Below are 14,763 nucleotides of genomic sequence, written 5' to 3' on the forward strand. Positions count from 1 at the left end.
GAGGAAAGGGATTTTAAAAAGAAAAATGGAAGAGAGAAGGACAAGAAGACAAGAATGATTAAATGCAAGAACACTAAACTGAAAGTTATGAGACATAGAATTCAGGCCCAAGCGATCCACTTGCTGTCAGTGCAACCTCAGGCAAGTCATTTCCTTTCTTTGGGTCACAGCTCCCTCATTTTTAAAAATGAGGTAGCTGAATGCAATAATATCAAGGGTCTCTTCCAGTTCTAACATTCCCGAGGTCCCTTTGGTCTGTGACTTTCTCTGTTCCAACGGCCCTTCTAGGTCTCTCTAAATTCAAAAGTCCCTTCCAGCTGGGACATTCTGTGAATCTGTGCTTAAAGGGAACAGGAAGAAGGTTAATAGGAAATAATGGAGAGAGGGACTAGAGCTAGAAAGCAGGTATGGAGAGGAATAACAGGTTAAGCAGGAGAAGAGAGGAGCAAGAAATTATAAGGGAGATAGGGAAAAAAGTTGAAGAAGAAATTGAGATGGAAGAAAGAGGAAAAAAAACAGACAGAAGGAAGGAAGCCAAGGGGCAATAGAGGGAAGAGCAGAGTTAAAAAAAAAGGGAAATGAGAGAGAACAAGCAAGAAAAGAAAAGAGGGGGAGGATGAAAGACAGAGAAAGAGGGAAAGAAAGCCAAGAGGGTGATCACCACATCCCCAAGCAGGGCCCACCCATGAACTCTGACTCCTGGAACACTTCCAAAGAACCCTAGGAATCTAACCCCACAGGAATGAACAGTGATCTCTCTGAGCTCAGGAACCTTGTGAGTAACGGTCTCCAATATCTCCTGCGCTCCAATTCCTAAATGTAGCTGCATTCTTTAAAAATGTCTTGACTCTTATGTAATGCAGCAATGACGAATGCTGCACAGATGGTGCCGTGACAAGCTTTTTGGAGATGATTAGGAGATATATTGTAAAATTAATGTATGGGCATTTAGCAGAGCTCAGCTAGCCACTGGCAAAGCAAGAACTGACCACATAACTTGATCAAGAATCCATAAATGGCCAACCTCCTAAAGGATTGGTCAAACACTTTCTCCTTCTGCTGGATTTGACAGCAGGGTTTGGAAGAATTAATCATTTGGGGTTAGGGTTGCAAGTTTTAAGATGCGGTAGGACCGCTCTCCATGGCTCTGATGTACCAAAAGGGCCTTGGACCCTGCCAGAATGCCTCCTTCCTAAACCCAACACACTGGAGCCTCGTTACTTATTAATAGGCCATTCTTGGAACTTTGAAGCTGTCTTCCAGAGTGCAGAGTATTTCTCTGCCTCACAAAGATATGTTAGTCACAAATTATATTAGATGCAGCAAGGCAAGCTACACGCCACCATCCCCCCAGCCCCACCACTCCCTCTTTGGTACTCAGAGATGAGATCATTTCATTTGGAGCCAATTATAGACCGTGCATGCTTGTAATGTACAAGGAAACCATCAGGTCCTGATCTCTCATCACACGCTGTACTGTACGTGAGGCAGGGAGGGACGGTCTGCTGTCTGACAGCTAGCTCAGAAATTTGCAAAAGTAGCAGATCCATCACAAGGAGTTCTGATCCTACCAACCCAAATGGTTCCACTGGCTAGACTGACTCAATATGCATTCATGTCAGAGCTGGAAGGATCCTTAGAAGATGGAATGTTAGAGCTGGAAGGGACCATAGAACAGAGAATATTAAAGCTGGAAGAGGCCCTAGAAGATAAGCTGTCAGAGATTCCAGACATGGCCCTAGACCGTGGAATGTTAGACTTGGAAGGGACCTTAAAACAGACACTGGCTGATCTGGGAGGGACTTTAGGATCTAGGATATAGAACGTCGGAACAGAAAGAAGTCTTAGAACATGGACTAATAGATCTGGAAGATAGATTAAAATATAAAACAAAAAATGTTAGAGCAGAGAGGAACCTTGGGGTTCTGTGACTCTGATGGCTATCATTTCATTAATTCGCACTAGACTAGGACAAGAGGGTCTGATGCTAAGACAAATTTGGGGGCAGAAAGTGATGCTACTTAAGCTGCTGCTGCTGCTGCTGCTGCTGCTGCTGCTGCTGCTGCTGCTGCTGCTGTTGCTTCTGCCACCTCCTCAGGGCATGACAGACCATGACTACCTGAGGATGATAATCCCCAGCCAGTAATTAAGAGCCAGTAATTAACAAGCAGCATGTTCTGCCTGATTCTACAATGACACACCCCTTAGGGCTCTAGTTCTGAGAATACCCTTCCATACTCTCTCCCCAAGCAGCCCTAGACAATGCTGATGCTGGACACCAGCAATTAAGCATTTTCCCTCAACCACCAGGGAAAACCTGGGAAAGCCGCCTTCCCCAGATCATCCAGATATCTTCTCTGCCTGCCAGCCTGGGGAATTAGTCTTATTCATCAAGCTTTGATAGATGGCCAGGTAAAATTCAATATGGCTATCTCCTTTTGCCTTAATATACTGATCTCCCTCTAAATCCCCCTCTCTTCTGAAAATCCAGGACAATCCAATCCAATTCAAACACTTTATTAATTATCTACTCTGATAAAGGTCCTCTGCTCAAGGCTGGGGATGCAAAGATGGACATGGTGCAAACCCTCAAGGAGATTATCATTGAATAGTAGAAAAGACAAGGATGCTTCTAATGAAAATGGGGATAAATGCACAGGAAAAGTCAAGGCAAAACTAGAGGAGACAGTCAAGGAAGGAAGAGAACGCTTTCACCTGGGGATCCCAGAAGACACCTTGAAGGAGTTTTTAAAAAGAGGTATCCAACATGAGGCTTTCAGAGTACAGTCCCAAACCCAATGTAATCACAAAATATTGCTTAATTTTTATTATCATGCAAAACACACTTCCATATTGGTCAATGCTGTAAAAGTACACTCAAATAAAACCAAAACCCCAAAATAAAACTTTAAATAAACTGATGTGAAAGATAGCATGCTTTGGTCTGCATCTATCCAACTCCAAAAATTCTTTCTCTGGGTGGAAACACTTAACAAAATAAATTTTAGAAAACAATAGAACACGGGTAATAATAAAACATGGTTTTCAGAGTAGGGCTAGTCACAAAACCACTAGAAAATATCCATTTTTATACTGAGATTTTTTTTAAATTAAATTCTTTTTTTCATAGACAGATTGATGGCTCAGTGAATTGAAAACCAGGCCTAGAAATGAGAGGTCCTGGATTCTAATCTAAGCTCAGATACTTCCTACTGTATGACCCTGGGGAAGTCACTTAAGTCTCATTGCCTAGTTGTTACTACTCATCTACCTTGGAACCGATACACACTATTAATTCTAAGATGAAAGGAAAGAGTTTTTTAAATAAGTAATTCCCCCTCCCCAATTAAAATTGAAATCTTTTTTTTAAATCTTTCTATAAACAATTTCCTCTGCTGGATTATAAACTCTTTAAGAGCATGAGAACTATATCTCATTCATTGCTATTTCCATAACAGGATACGGTATAGGTTAGAAACATATTTGTTTCTGTCCCAAACCTCCCACAAAGAGAAAAGGCAGGTAGATAGGGTAGAGGAGGAAGATTGTATAAGGAGGAAACAATAGAGCTAAGCTCTCAGAGAGGTGGGTCAGGAAAGGGGAAGCCTGTCAGTCTTAACAAGCCATTCCCAGGACCCCCAGGATCAAGAATGCCTCTTCCCAACTTGCTTCCATCACTCATCTCCTCTTGCCTAATTATGAGAATAGCTACATAATTAATCTCCTGTCTTGGACTCTCATCTTCACTCTCATATCTGTCCCTATGCCCCTTCCCAGGGACGTGCCCTGATGCACCTCCATGATCAGTGATGTCACTGTTCTATGTATCAGTGGTTGTTCTCACCTACAGAATAACATTCAAGGCCTTCCTTAATCTGGAGCTGATTTAGCTCTCTAGTCTTTTCTCACACTATTTTCCTTCCTGTACTCTCCATTCCCACCCAAATGAACTACTTTCCACCCCCAGCCCCCCAGACCTGCCCTTCCTTCTTCTAATCATCTATGCCTAGACTGGACTCTTCTCTCCCATGTTCCTCTCTTAAAGCAGTGGTATTAAATTCAAATTGAAATGGGGGCCAGTAAACCATAAGTAAGCATTCTTTTGGAGGACCTAAGGAAGCCAATCTTGAAGAACCATGTCTTTTCCTTGATCTAGACATACTGTCCAGCCAGTCACTATGATGCACCTTGCTAGCAAGTCCTTCTAGAATAAGGACCTTCTGACCAAAAACAAGTGTCAGCCTGGTCCTCATGGGCAGGCAAGCAGTCTGACAGCACCAGGGCAGTTAAAAAATCTGAGCCCTTTCATTCATTCATTCACACTCACACTGTGCACACCCAAGTTAAGATGACCTTTGCTAAGGACCAACATTACCATTCAGTCTGGTTTTCTTCTTAGTCAGATTATTAAAAAAAAATGCTGAGTTATAGTTTCTCCAAAACATCTTTATTCTCTACAGCAATGTTTCTGGTCACATTAGTATAAGTCAAAGGGGGGGGGCAAAAAAATAAAAAGCACAGAAAATGGAAAGGAGTGAGGATGGAGATTTCCAGTGTTTTGAAGACCAGTAGGGAGAAAAGTGAAGAGGACCTTCACGTGGCCAAAAGAATGTAAGACATGGGGTGCTTTCAGTCTTAGGGGAGCAAGTTGTTGGAAGAAGGTACCATCTACTGGTATCCCAAAGTTCAGAGGCCCTCCATGGACACATAGCACAAGTTCACGGCCCCTAGACAAACAGGAAGTTGTGGACAGCAGGGCAGGAACAGGCTTCCAGCTGCTGAAATTTCTTCCAGGTCCCTCTACAGCTGGGATTGCCAACAGCTTGCCACTGAAGCAGCTGGTCCCTGCAATGAACAAAGCATACAACGTAAACCTTGGAGGGGGCAGCACCTGCATGTCGGTCCAATCAACCACAGGTCGTCACAAGGCCATCTGGATGCATTTCATAGGGATCTCCATCTCCCAAGGCTGCAGTGGTTGGAAATAAACCAACAAAGAGTCTGAATGTCAGAATCACACAGAGATGGAGAGAACCTTCAAATAGAGAATGTTAGGATAAAGAATGCCAAAGATGGCACAAAACCAAAACAAAACAGAAGGTCGAAGCCGGAAGCAACTTGGGGACAAAGAACATTGAATCTTAGAGCTAGAAACACTCTGAGAACCTAAACGATCCTAGCTGTATGGGGGGTTAGAACCTAGAATTTTTAGAACTTAATATTTGTCCAATGTTAGAACACAGAATCTGAGTTGGAAAGGATCTGGGAATCAAAGCTCTGAAGGGGGAGAGGACCCCAGAAGCCTAATGTAGTCCCTGAGGCCCAGGGAAGGTTACCTGGGTGAAATTCTAACCTCCCACCTAACATGGAAATACCTCCTTCAGCTCCCGGAGAGGCAGACATCAGGCATCAGTTGAATAAGTCATTTCATAAGTCAGTGAGTTCTATTCTACTGTTAGACAGTTCTAATCTTTAGTTCTTGCTAATAGTGAGCCAATATTTGCTTTTCTGTAACTTCCATTCCTAGACCTGGGTTCTTCCCTCTGGTAACCTCCTTCTGTCTAGCTCACTGTAAACCAGGAAAAGTGATTTTTCCTCTCTCTCTCTCTCTCTCTCTCTCTCTCTCTCTCTCTCTCTCTCTCTCTCTCTCATTCTCTATCCCGCCCCCCCTCCTCACACACACACACACACACACACACACACACCACCCAATGCCAAAGTCCAGACTCTTACCCTCTAGATCCTTTACCATCCCCATAGCATCGAAGGCTTTTCATATCCAGGGCAGGAGGCTCACAAAACACGCAGACCGTATGCCCTTGGGTGAGGTACCTCATCCACTGAGTGTAGGGGGCTCTTGTCTGAAGGCAGCCCACAGCGATGGTCACAAGCCGGAACATGACACAATACCTGTGTCCAATAGAGAGAAACATACATACATACATACATAGAGTCTATTTTTTCAAACACTTAACTTCCATCTTATCATCAATACTATATAGTGGTTCCAAGGGAAAAGAGTGGTAAGGGCTAGGCAATGGGGATTAAGTGACTTGCCCAGGGTCACACAGCTGGGAAGTGTCTGAGGTCAGATTTGAACCTAGGACCTCCCATCACTAGGCCTGGCTCTCTATCCACTGAACCATCTAGCTGACCGAATAATAAATTTCAAAACCATTCCCACTTCTAGCCCACCAACCAGAGCAGATAAGTCAATCCTTGTTATGCTCATACTTCCCCATTGGAGCCTCTTCCTCTCCCTTGTTTATGTCTTTACAGATTAAAAAAAGAGAGAGAGAGAACCAGAGAAAGGAATCAACTTTCCAAAGATTATACAAAAGAAAGTATGACTGGGAGCAGGTAGGTGGCTCAGTGTATTGAGAGCCAAGTTAGAGACAGGAGGTCCTGGGTTCAAATATGGGCTGTGTGATCCTGGGCAAGTCATTTAACCCCCATTGCCTAGCTCTTGTTATTCTTCTGCCTTGGAACCAATACACAGTATGGATTCTAAGATGGAAGGGAAAGGTTGAAAAGAAAAGAAAAGAAGATAAGAGAAAATAAAAGAAGGGAAAAGAAAAGAAAGGAAGAGAAAATAAAATAAAAGACAAGGAAAAGACAAGGAAAGGAAAGGAAAGGAAAGGAAAGGAAAGGAAAGGAAAGGAAAGGAAAGGAAAGGAAAGGAAAGGAAAGGAAAGGAAAGGAAAGGAAAGGAAAGGAAAGGAAAGGAAAGGAAAGGAAAGGAAAGGAAAGGAAAGGAAAGGAAAGGAAAAAGAAAAGAAAAGAAAAAGAAAAAGAAAAGAAAAAGAAAAGAAAAAGAAAAAGAAAAGAAAAAGAAAAGAAAAAGTATGAAATAGTGAAAAGAGGACTATACCTGGATTCAGGAAAAATCAAGTTCAAATTCTCACTCCAATGATTACTACCTAAATGACTATGGACAGGTTACTTTATTTCCCTGAGCCTAATATGTAAAATGGTAATAACAATATCTAAGGTATGTTTCTCACAGGGTTGTTATGAAGATCAGATGAGATGATTTCTATAAATCACTTTGTAAACACTAAAGTAATATATAACTGCTAACAATTATTATTTTAAAGTAGCAAAGTCATGATTTGAACCCAGCTACCCTGGGTCCATATCCCATACTTTTGCTTACTATAGCACGCTACCTTTTTTTTTTTAAGTTCTTACCTTCTGCCTTAGAATCAACACTATGGGGGGCAGCTAGGTGGCTCAGTGGTTCAGTAGATTGAGAGCCCAGAGATGGGAGGTCCTGGGTTCAAATCTAGCTTCAGACACTTCCTAGCTGTGTGACCCTGGGCAAGTCACTTGACTCCCATTGCCTAGCCCTTACTACTCTTCTGTCTTGGAGCCAATATACAGTATTGATTCTAAAATAGAAGGTAAAGTTAAAAAAAAAAAAGAATCAACACTATGCATTGGTGGAAGAATGATAAGGGCTATACAACAGGGGTTAAGTGACTTGCCCAGGGTCACACAGCTAGGAAGTGGGCACAGTGCTTTTGAGGTAGACTCTACTGCCAGCCCAGAATACCTACAAAGATTTTCATGGGGAGCCCCCATTCACAAAAAAAGTGTGTTAGTACTATTTAACCAACAGCAACTGAACCTATAACTCATAACCACATTTCATTGACATCAAGAAACTTGAGCTTTTACACGTTGACGGTTGCTAGCCAATATTTTCTGGGCTTCAAGATTTAAAAGTGGAGTCATCAGCCCAAGAAACATGGGTTTGCCCCTCCTTTCAATAAATTTACCATATAAAAATTTCCAATTAGGGAAGTGATGATTCCATTTATAAAAGAATGGTTTACTGTAAAAAAGAATTTTCCACTGGATCTCTTCATCCAAGAAGCTGTCCTAAGGCACCTCAATATAATTCAAATTCCAAAATTTCTATTTGCCTCCAAGTGTGGGAAGAACTATTGAGAGAGGAAGAGGGGAAGGAAAACTCAATATCGTCCCCTGCTGAGGAGAAAAAAAGCAGCCCTCCCCACCAACATGCCTGTTGATTATTTGCATCTGGTGCCCTCTAGTGACAGCAGCAGAAATAACCAGGGGAGCTGGAGTTTTGTGGTCCTTTTCTAAATCATTTGGGGCGGGAGGGAATGGCCAAGGACAAGGTTTCCAGGACCATCCCAGTCTGTGCTGGAGAGCAGTGGTGTCAAACTTAAACTAAACCATGCACAGGGATCCCTGCAGGCTACAGAGTGGCTTCGGTTTAATATAGAATATCTGTGGCTGTTGGTTAGTTGAAATATTTCCCAATTCCATTTTCATGTGGTTCAGGAGCACTCAACAGCATTTTGGACCACTTGTGGCCTGTAGGCCATGAGTTTGACCCTTCTTCTGTAGCCCACTAAACTAAAGGAAGTTCAAAAACACTCTCCCCAAAGCTAGTACCTTCCCAGAAAGGAAGCAACCCTTTTTTTTTCCATTGGGAAGATAGTCTAACACATTATAGAGGGCCCTGGGCTGGGAATCAGATTCCCAACAGTCTTCTAGTTCTCATCTTGTCTCTTAACTCACTGTGTAACTTGGGACAAGTAATTTCTCCATTCTGGGCTATAATTTCCTCCCGTAAAACCAAAAAGAGGTGGGCAGTGACAATATTTGGAGTCAAAGAACCTGGGTTTGATTATGACACAGCTATTCATTTTGTAGTGAGTTCTTAGGCAAATCACTTCCCTTCTAGGGGCTTATTTTCTCTTCTGTAAAATTCAGCACTTACTCTAGAGTTGTGTTGGCGAACTTATGGCACCCATGCTAGAAAGGGCTTCTCTCCTCCCCCTGTCCACATGTACCTGAGGACATTTCTCCCATCACCTGCCTCTCTGCCCAGCAGCCCAATGGGAACACTTTCTTCCTTTCCTGTCTGGAGTAATGTGGGAGCTCACATGTGCATGAGGGTACAGTTTGGGCACTTGGTCTCTAAAAGGTTTACCATCGATGCTCTAGAGTGTCATTAAGTGGGGGAGGGGAGTACTTTCCTTCTAGAAACATAAGCTGTTACTAGAGCTAGGGTCACACATGTTGGAGAGCAGTGAGATAAGAACAGAGATCAATGTGGGCTCTTCAATGACCATATTTTCTCTCTCTCTTTTTTAAATTTCTGTTCCAAATTCTCCCCTCTCTAAACTTTCTCCCTGACCCACTGAAAAGGCAAGAAAAATGATACTCATTATCCATATGAAGAATGAGCATATTTTCTTTTTTTAACCCTTATCTTTGATACTAAGTATCAATTCCAAGACAGAAGAGACTTGTCCAGAGTCACACAACTAGGAAGTGTCTGAGGTTAGATTGGAACCCAGATCCTCCAAACTCAAGGCCTGGCCCTCTATCCACTGTCCTACCTAGTTTCCCTATAAACATATTTTCTTAACAAGAACTTGAGCATATATTTACTAGCACTTTCCTCAGGGAAATTTCATTGTCTTTATATATTTAATTTTCCAAGTACCTATTGTTTCCCTTAATAGAAGGGAAACTCCTTGTGGGCAAAGATAGTTTCAATTTTTTTCCTCTGTATTCCCAGTCCACAGTATACTACCTACATGGCACATAGTAGGCACTAAAAAAATGTTCTTTGGATGGATTAATGAACAGTTTTCTCACAGACTCATTAGTAACATATTTTCTTTTCCTGAAATCAGGAACAACAATAGTAACAATAGCTAACATGTGCTTGACCTTGTTGCTAAGCCCTTTACAATTGGTATTTCATCTGATTCTCACAACAAACTTGAGAGGTAGGTACTGTTACTATCCATACTTCATAGATGAAGAAACTGAGACAAAGAGAGATTAAGTGTTTCACCCAGTCATACAACTAATAAGTGTGTAAGGCCAGATTTGAACACAGGTCTTGATCTATCCACTGCATCACCTAAAAACTAGTTAACAATAATACTAACTGAAATCTCCATAGCACTTTAAGCTCCACAATGCACTTCCCTGGCATAGCCTTCTGAGGAAAATGTTCATTAATCCATCCAAAGAACACTTATTTAGTACCTACTATGTGCCATATAAGTAGTATTTTTATTTTTATTTTGCAGATGAGGAACTTTGGAAAACTCATCGTGCCATTTTCTGTCACATCCAACTCTTCATTTTTGGAATTTTCTTGGCAAAGATACTGGAGGAGTTTGCCTTTTCCTTCTTCCATTCATTTGACAGATGAGGAAACTGAGGCAAACAGAGAAACTTGTTGTTCATGGTCAAGTGTTCTTGAGTCAATGAGTTCTCATTTGAACCCATGAAGATGAATCTTCCTATAAGAATGGACCATCCATTAACAGTGCCTGTCTCCAATATTATATGTTCTCTTTTCATTTCATGGCCCTCAGAGAAAACATGAGTATAATAGCAACAATGAAGATATCTATATTGCTTTAATATTGTAAAATCAATGTCAGAACTAGAAGGAACCTCAGAATGTAACAACAACATAACTTTATTTTTTTTCTTATATAATCCCCAAGTAACCCAATGAGATAGATGCTATTATTATATCCATTTTAGAGCAAAAGAAGCTGAGGCTGAGAGAACTGATTAGGCTTCAGTCACATCACTAGTAACTCTCAGAGCTAAGGTCCAAACCCAGTTTTTTTGCATGTCTAGGCCAGGGAACTTTCCATCATGGAGGAGATTGGATTTGATTCAGTAGGAAAAAGAGTCCTACAAGGGAGAAATGTTCAAGAAGAGCAAAAACAAGCCAAGAGTTAGGCTGTGTTTTTCTTGTTCTTTTAACTGGCATTTATCTATCCTCCATCACAGACCTCCAATGTTGGATCATCATGGGATGCTCATGACCCTAAGTTCTTGAAGGTTTTTCCAGTGGAGTGTGAGCTCTGGCAAGACCTCTCAAGATGGAGTCTTTGAGCATGAGCTCAGGGATGGACTTGCCATGTTTGCCTGTCATTCAAGGCCCAGCCTAGCTAATTATGGAAAGATTCACTGCCTGAAAACTGGCCACTAGGGTGTGATTTTTATGTCCATAGCAACCAGTGTAGACTGGTAGTCTCCTATGGTGCAGAGGGGTTGAGATTGGGGCTGGTGAAGAAAGTGTCCAAACTGATAAAATTGTGGACCTTTTGGAGTCACTTGCATTTACACAGAGATTTGAGGTTTTATATGAATTCGACCCACACAGCAGCCCCACATAGTAGACAAGGCAGAGATTATCATTCCTCATTTTACAAAAGGGGAAACTAAGACTCAGAAAGGAAGTGTCATGCCCCACATTTACCCCAAGAAGACATTTTCTATGTTCTGGTTCTCCTACTTACCCAGTTGACTTTCTCTCGTAGGCCAGGGCCCTCTTTTTCCTCCCATTCCGGAAGGCCCCAGTGGTTATGAGAGCTGGGACTGTGGGAGCCAGAGAGAAAGAACAGGACTGTGTGAGTAAATGCCCCTAGCCAGGGCTCCTAGAGACACAACAGAGTCATCTGCAGGAGGACAGAGGCTGGTCCAATCTATTGGAAAAAATAATCCTTCAGTTGCCCTGAAAGTCTAGGTTCACCATTCCTCCAGCCAACAAGTAGTCTGTTGATGGGGGCAGAGGAGGAGGAGGAGGAGGAGAAGGAGAAGGAGGAGGAGGAGAAGGAGGAGGAGGAGAGGAGGAGGAGGAGGAGGAGGAGAAGGAGAAGGAGGAGGAGGAGAAGGAGGAGGAGGAGAGGAGGAGGAGGAGGAGGAGGAGAAGGAGAAGGAGGAGGAGGAGAAGGAGGAGGAGGAGAGGAGGAGGAGGAGGAGGAGGAGGAGGAGGAGGAGGAGGAGGAGGAGGAGAGGAGGAGGAGGAGGAAAACCTAAGAGTGAATTCACAGGAGGTTGGGAAATTCTTCTAAAAGCATATCACAGGGAACACACTGGGAGAAAAAATCCAAGCTGGGAATTAGAGGAAGGGATGGAACTGACCCATAAGGAAGTCAATTGCAGGGCTTCCTGATCCTACCCATAATTTGTCTGCAGTAGAGTTTGGCTTTTACACCTAGTTCATTGGGTCAGAAAATTTTAGTGCTTGAAGGACCTTAGAACCCCACATTTTGTAGGATTAAAATGGATCTGAACCTTAAAACATAGATTGTTAGCAACAGAAGGGAATTTAAGAGATAGCTAGAGGCATTAGGTGGCTTAGCAGAGAGAGAGCCAGCCCTAAAGATAGGAGATTCTGGATTCAAATGTGGCTTTAGCTACTTCTTAGCTATATGACCTTGGGCAAGTCATTTTAACCCCAGTTGCCTAGCTCTTATTGATTGTCTGCCTTAGCACTGATATTTAGTATCAAATATAACCTCTTACTTTAGAGCTATGAAAACCAAGGTCCAAAGCTAAGTCATTTGCCCAAGGGTCAGCAGTAAGTAACAAAGGCAGGCTTCAAACTCCAAACTCCAAACCCAGTGGTCTTCCGACCACACTACACTGTGAATACCCTAAAGGCAGCAACTGTCTCATCTCTAAACTTTGTATCTCTCCCAGGACACTGTGAATGGTTTACAGATACATGTGGCTCTTCTCTCTCCTGCTTCTCCTAGTACTTAATAACAAAAATGAGTTACAATGACCAGAGAAGGCTGAATTTAGACTATGCTTTTGTCTCCAATCTGCCTTGTATTAACCCTAAAATCCAGCCTACAATTGATGTCATTTTTCAATTGATATTTTTTTCTTTCATTCAAAGTGATCTCATTTTAGGGGCATAAGACCTCTGTTTGACTATCCAAAGCATAGAAGATATCAACAAATGGAGGTACAGTGAGGGGAAGATTGGATGATCATTTGCCCGGGACACTGTAGAGAAGATTTCTGTTCAGGTAAAAATTGAACTGAATGATTTCTGAGTATCTTTCCAACCAGAGGTGTGCTGGAGCAAGTTCAAACAGGCTTCTGAGAGCTTGTGGTTAAATTTTCAGTGTGAACATTTACACATCAAATATCAGTAAATAACCACATATCAGGGCTTGATTTATTGTTTTGCTGATTGCCTCAGTTGGAGAAAGTGATAGAGAAAATGTTAGTAATGCAAGTTAAACTTTTAAAATGTGTCCTGGAATATTGTTTAAAAAAAAAGAAGCATTATTTTCAGAGAGCAGGTTATTAAACATTTACCACACAACCCTTGCTTCCATCCCTAAGATTTGGGGAAAGAGAATTCCATTCCAAGTACCAGGATAGGTATCAGCACAGAGCAGAAATGGAAGCGTACAGGACTGATCAGGAAATAGCAAGCTGTCCAGTTTGGTTGAAATATAGGCCAATAAAAAGAGGAGCAGATCCTCCACAGGTTTCATCCCTGGCTATCCATTCCCATTCCCCCATGCCCACCCCACCCCCACTTCCTGATACTTTGGTCCTAGTTGTCAGGATAAGACCTGGAATTCCCAGAATAAGAATTCCATTCCCATTCCTGAGATTAGGCCTGTGGGGAAGGGAAGCAGGACTGAAGAGGAGGAAGGATTATGGCATTTGAAGCTAGAATGTTCCTTGGATATTATCTAGCTCAGAGGTGTCAAACACACAGCCCAGGCAGACAGCCACACTCTGGAGTGACCCACATTAAAAGGGAATTGTGAAATATTTAATAAAGAAATTTAAAAAATAGAACATAGATAATGTTCATCTGTGATTTTCTAAGTCAGTGTGGTGCTCGGAGGGACTCTGTTGTTCAGTTTGGTTGTTTATGTTTCTATTTGAGTTTGATACCACTTCTCTATATAAATGATCTTCTTCTTACAAATGAAGAAATTAAGAAAAAGACTTGTACAAGAATATTCATAGCTGCACTCTTTGTGGTGGCCAAAAATTGGGAAATGAGGGGATGCCCTCCATTGGAGAATGGCTGAACAAATTGTGGTATATGTTGGTGATGGAATACTACTGTGCTCAAAGGAATAATAAAGTGGAGGAATTCCGTGGAGACTGGAACAACCTCCAGGAAGTGATGCAGAGCGAGAGGAGCAGATCCAGGAGAACATTGTACACAGAGACTGATACACTGTGGTACAATTGAAGGTAATGAACTTCTCCATTAGTGGCGGTGTAATGTCCCTGAACAATCTGCAGGGATCTAAAAAACACTATCCACAAGCAGAAGATAAACTGTGGGAGTAAAAACATCGAGGAAAAGCAATTGCTTGACTACAGGGGTTGAGGGGATATGACTGAGGAGAGACTCTGAATGAACACTCTAATGCAAATACCAACAACACGGAAATAGGTTTAAATCAAGAACACATGTGATACCCAATGGAATTGCGCGTGGGCTATGGGAGAGGTGGTGGGAGGGGGGGAGGGAAGAAAAGAAAATGATCTTTGTTTCCAATGAATAATGTTTGGAAATGACCAAATAAAAATTAAAAAATTAAAAAATGGGGAAAAAAATCAATACAGTGTAATGGTTCCAAGGCAAAAGAAGTATAGAGACAGCGGAGGTTAAATGACTTAGCCAGGGTCACCTAGCTAGGAAGTACCTGAGGTCAGATTTGAATCCAGGACCTCCTATCTCTAGGTCTGACTCTCAATCCACTGAGCCCCTTGGCTGCCCCCTGCTAGTATTAGTATTACTTTGATCTTTCCCTCTAACTGATTTTGACACATTCGCTTTGTTCATGACTATGAAAAGTTGATTTCTGCAGGCATCAAAATAGAGTGAAGAACTTGAGGTCAAGATTTGATTTTAAATCCTGCTTTGGGCATTTACTGACTGTGTGACTTTGGGTAAGTCACTTACTCTCTTTC

At 42.1% G+C, this 14,763-nt stretch overlaps 1 protein-coding gene across 3 annotated transcripts in view; it reads right to left on the minus strand.

The window, feature by feature from the left end:
• Nucleotides 1-4,425: 4,425 nt before the first annotated feature.
• Nucleotides 4,426-14,763, minus strand: part of LOC103099626 (somatomedin-B and thrombospondin type-1 domain-containing protein-like) — a 45,110-nt gene continuing 34,772 nt past the window's right edge. For all 3 annotated transcript variants that reach the window (XM_056812964.1, XM_056812963.1, XM_056812962.1), the window contains exons 4-6: nucleotides 11,319-11,397; nucleotides 5,734-5,910; nucleotides 4,426-4,845 (exon numbers count right to left, since the gene is read on the minus strand). In XM_056812964.1, the coding sequence (XP_056668942.1) occupies nucleotides 4,728-4,845; nucleotides 5,734-5,910; nucleotides 11,319-11,397 (374 nt within the window). In that variant the 3' untranslated portion in view covers nucleotides 4,426-4,727. The remainder of the gene's footprint in view (nucleotides 4,846-5,733; nucleotides 5,911-11,318; nucleotides 11,398-14,763) is intronic.

The sequence above is a fragment of the Monodelphis domestica genome, chromosome 1, assembly GCF_027887165.1.
Source record: "Monodelphis domestica isolate mMonDom1 chromosome 1, mMonDom1.pri, whole genome shotgun sequence".
NCBI lineage: Eukaryota > Metazoa > Chordata > Mammalia > Didelphimorphia > Didelphidae > Monodelphis > Monodelphis domestica.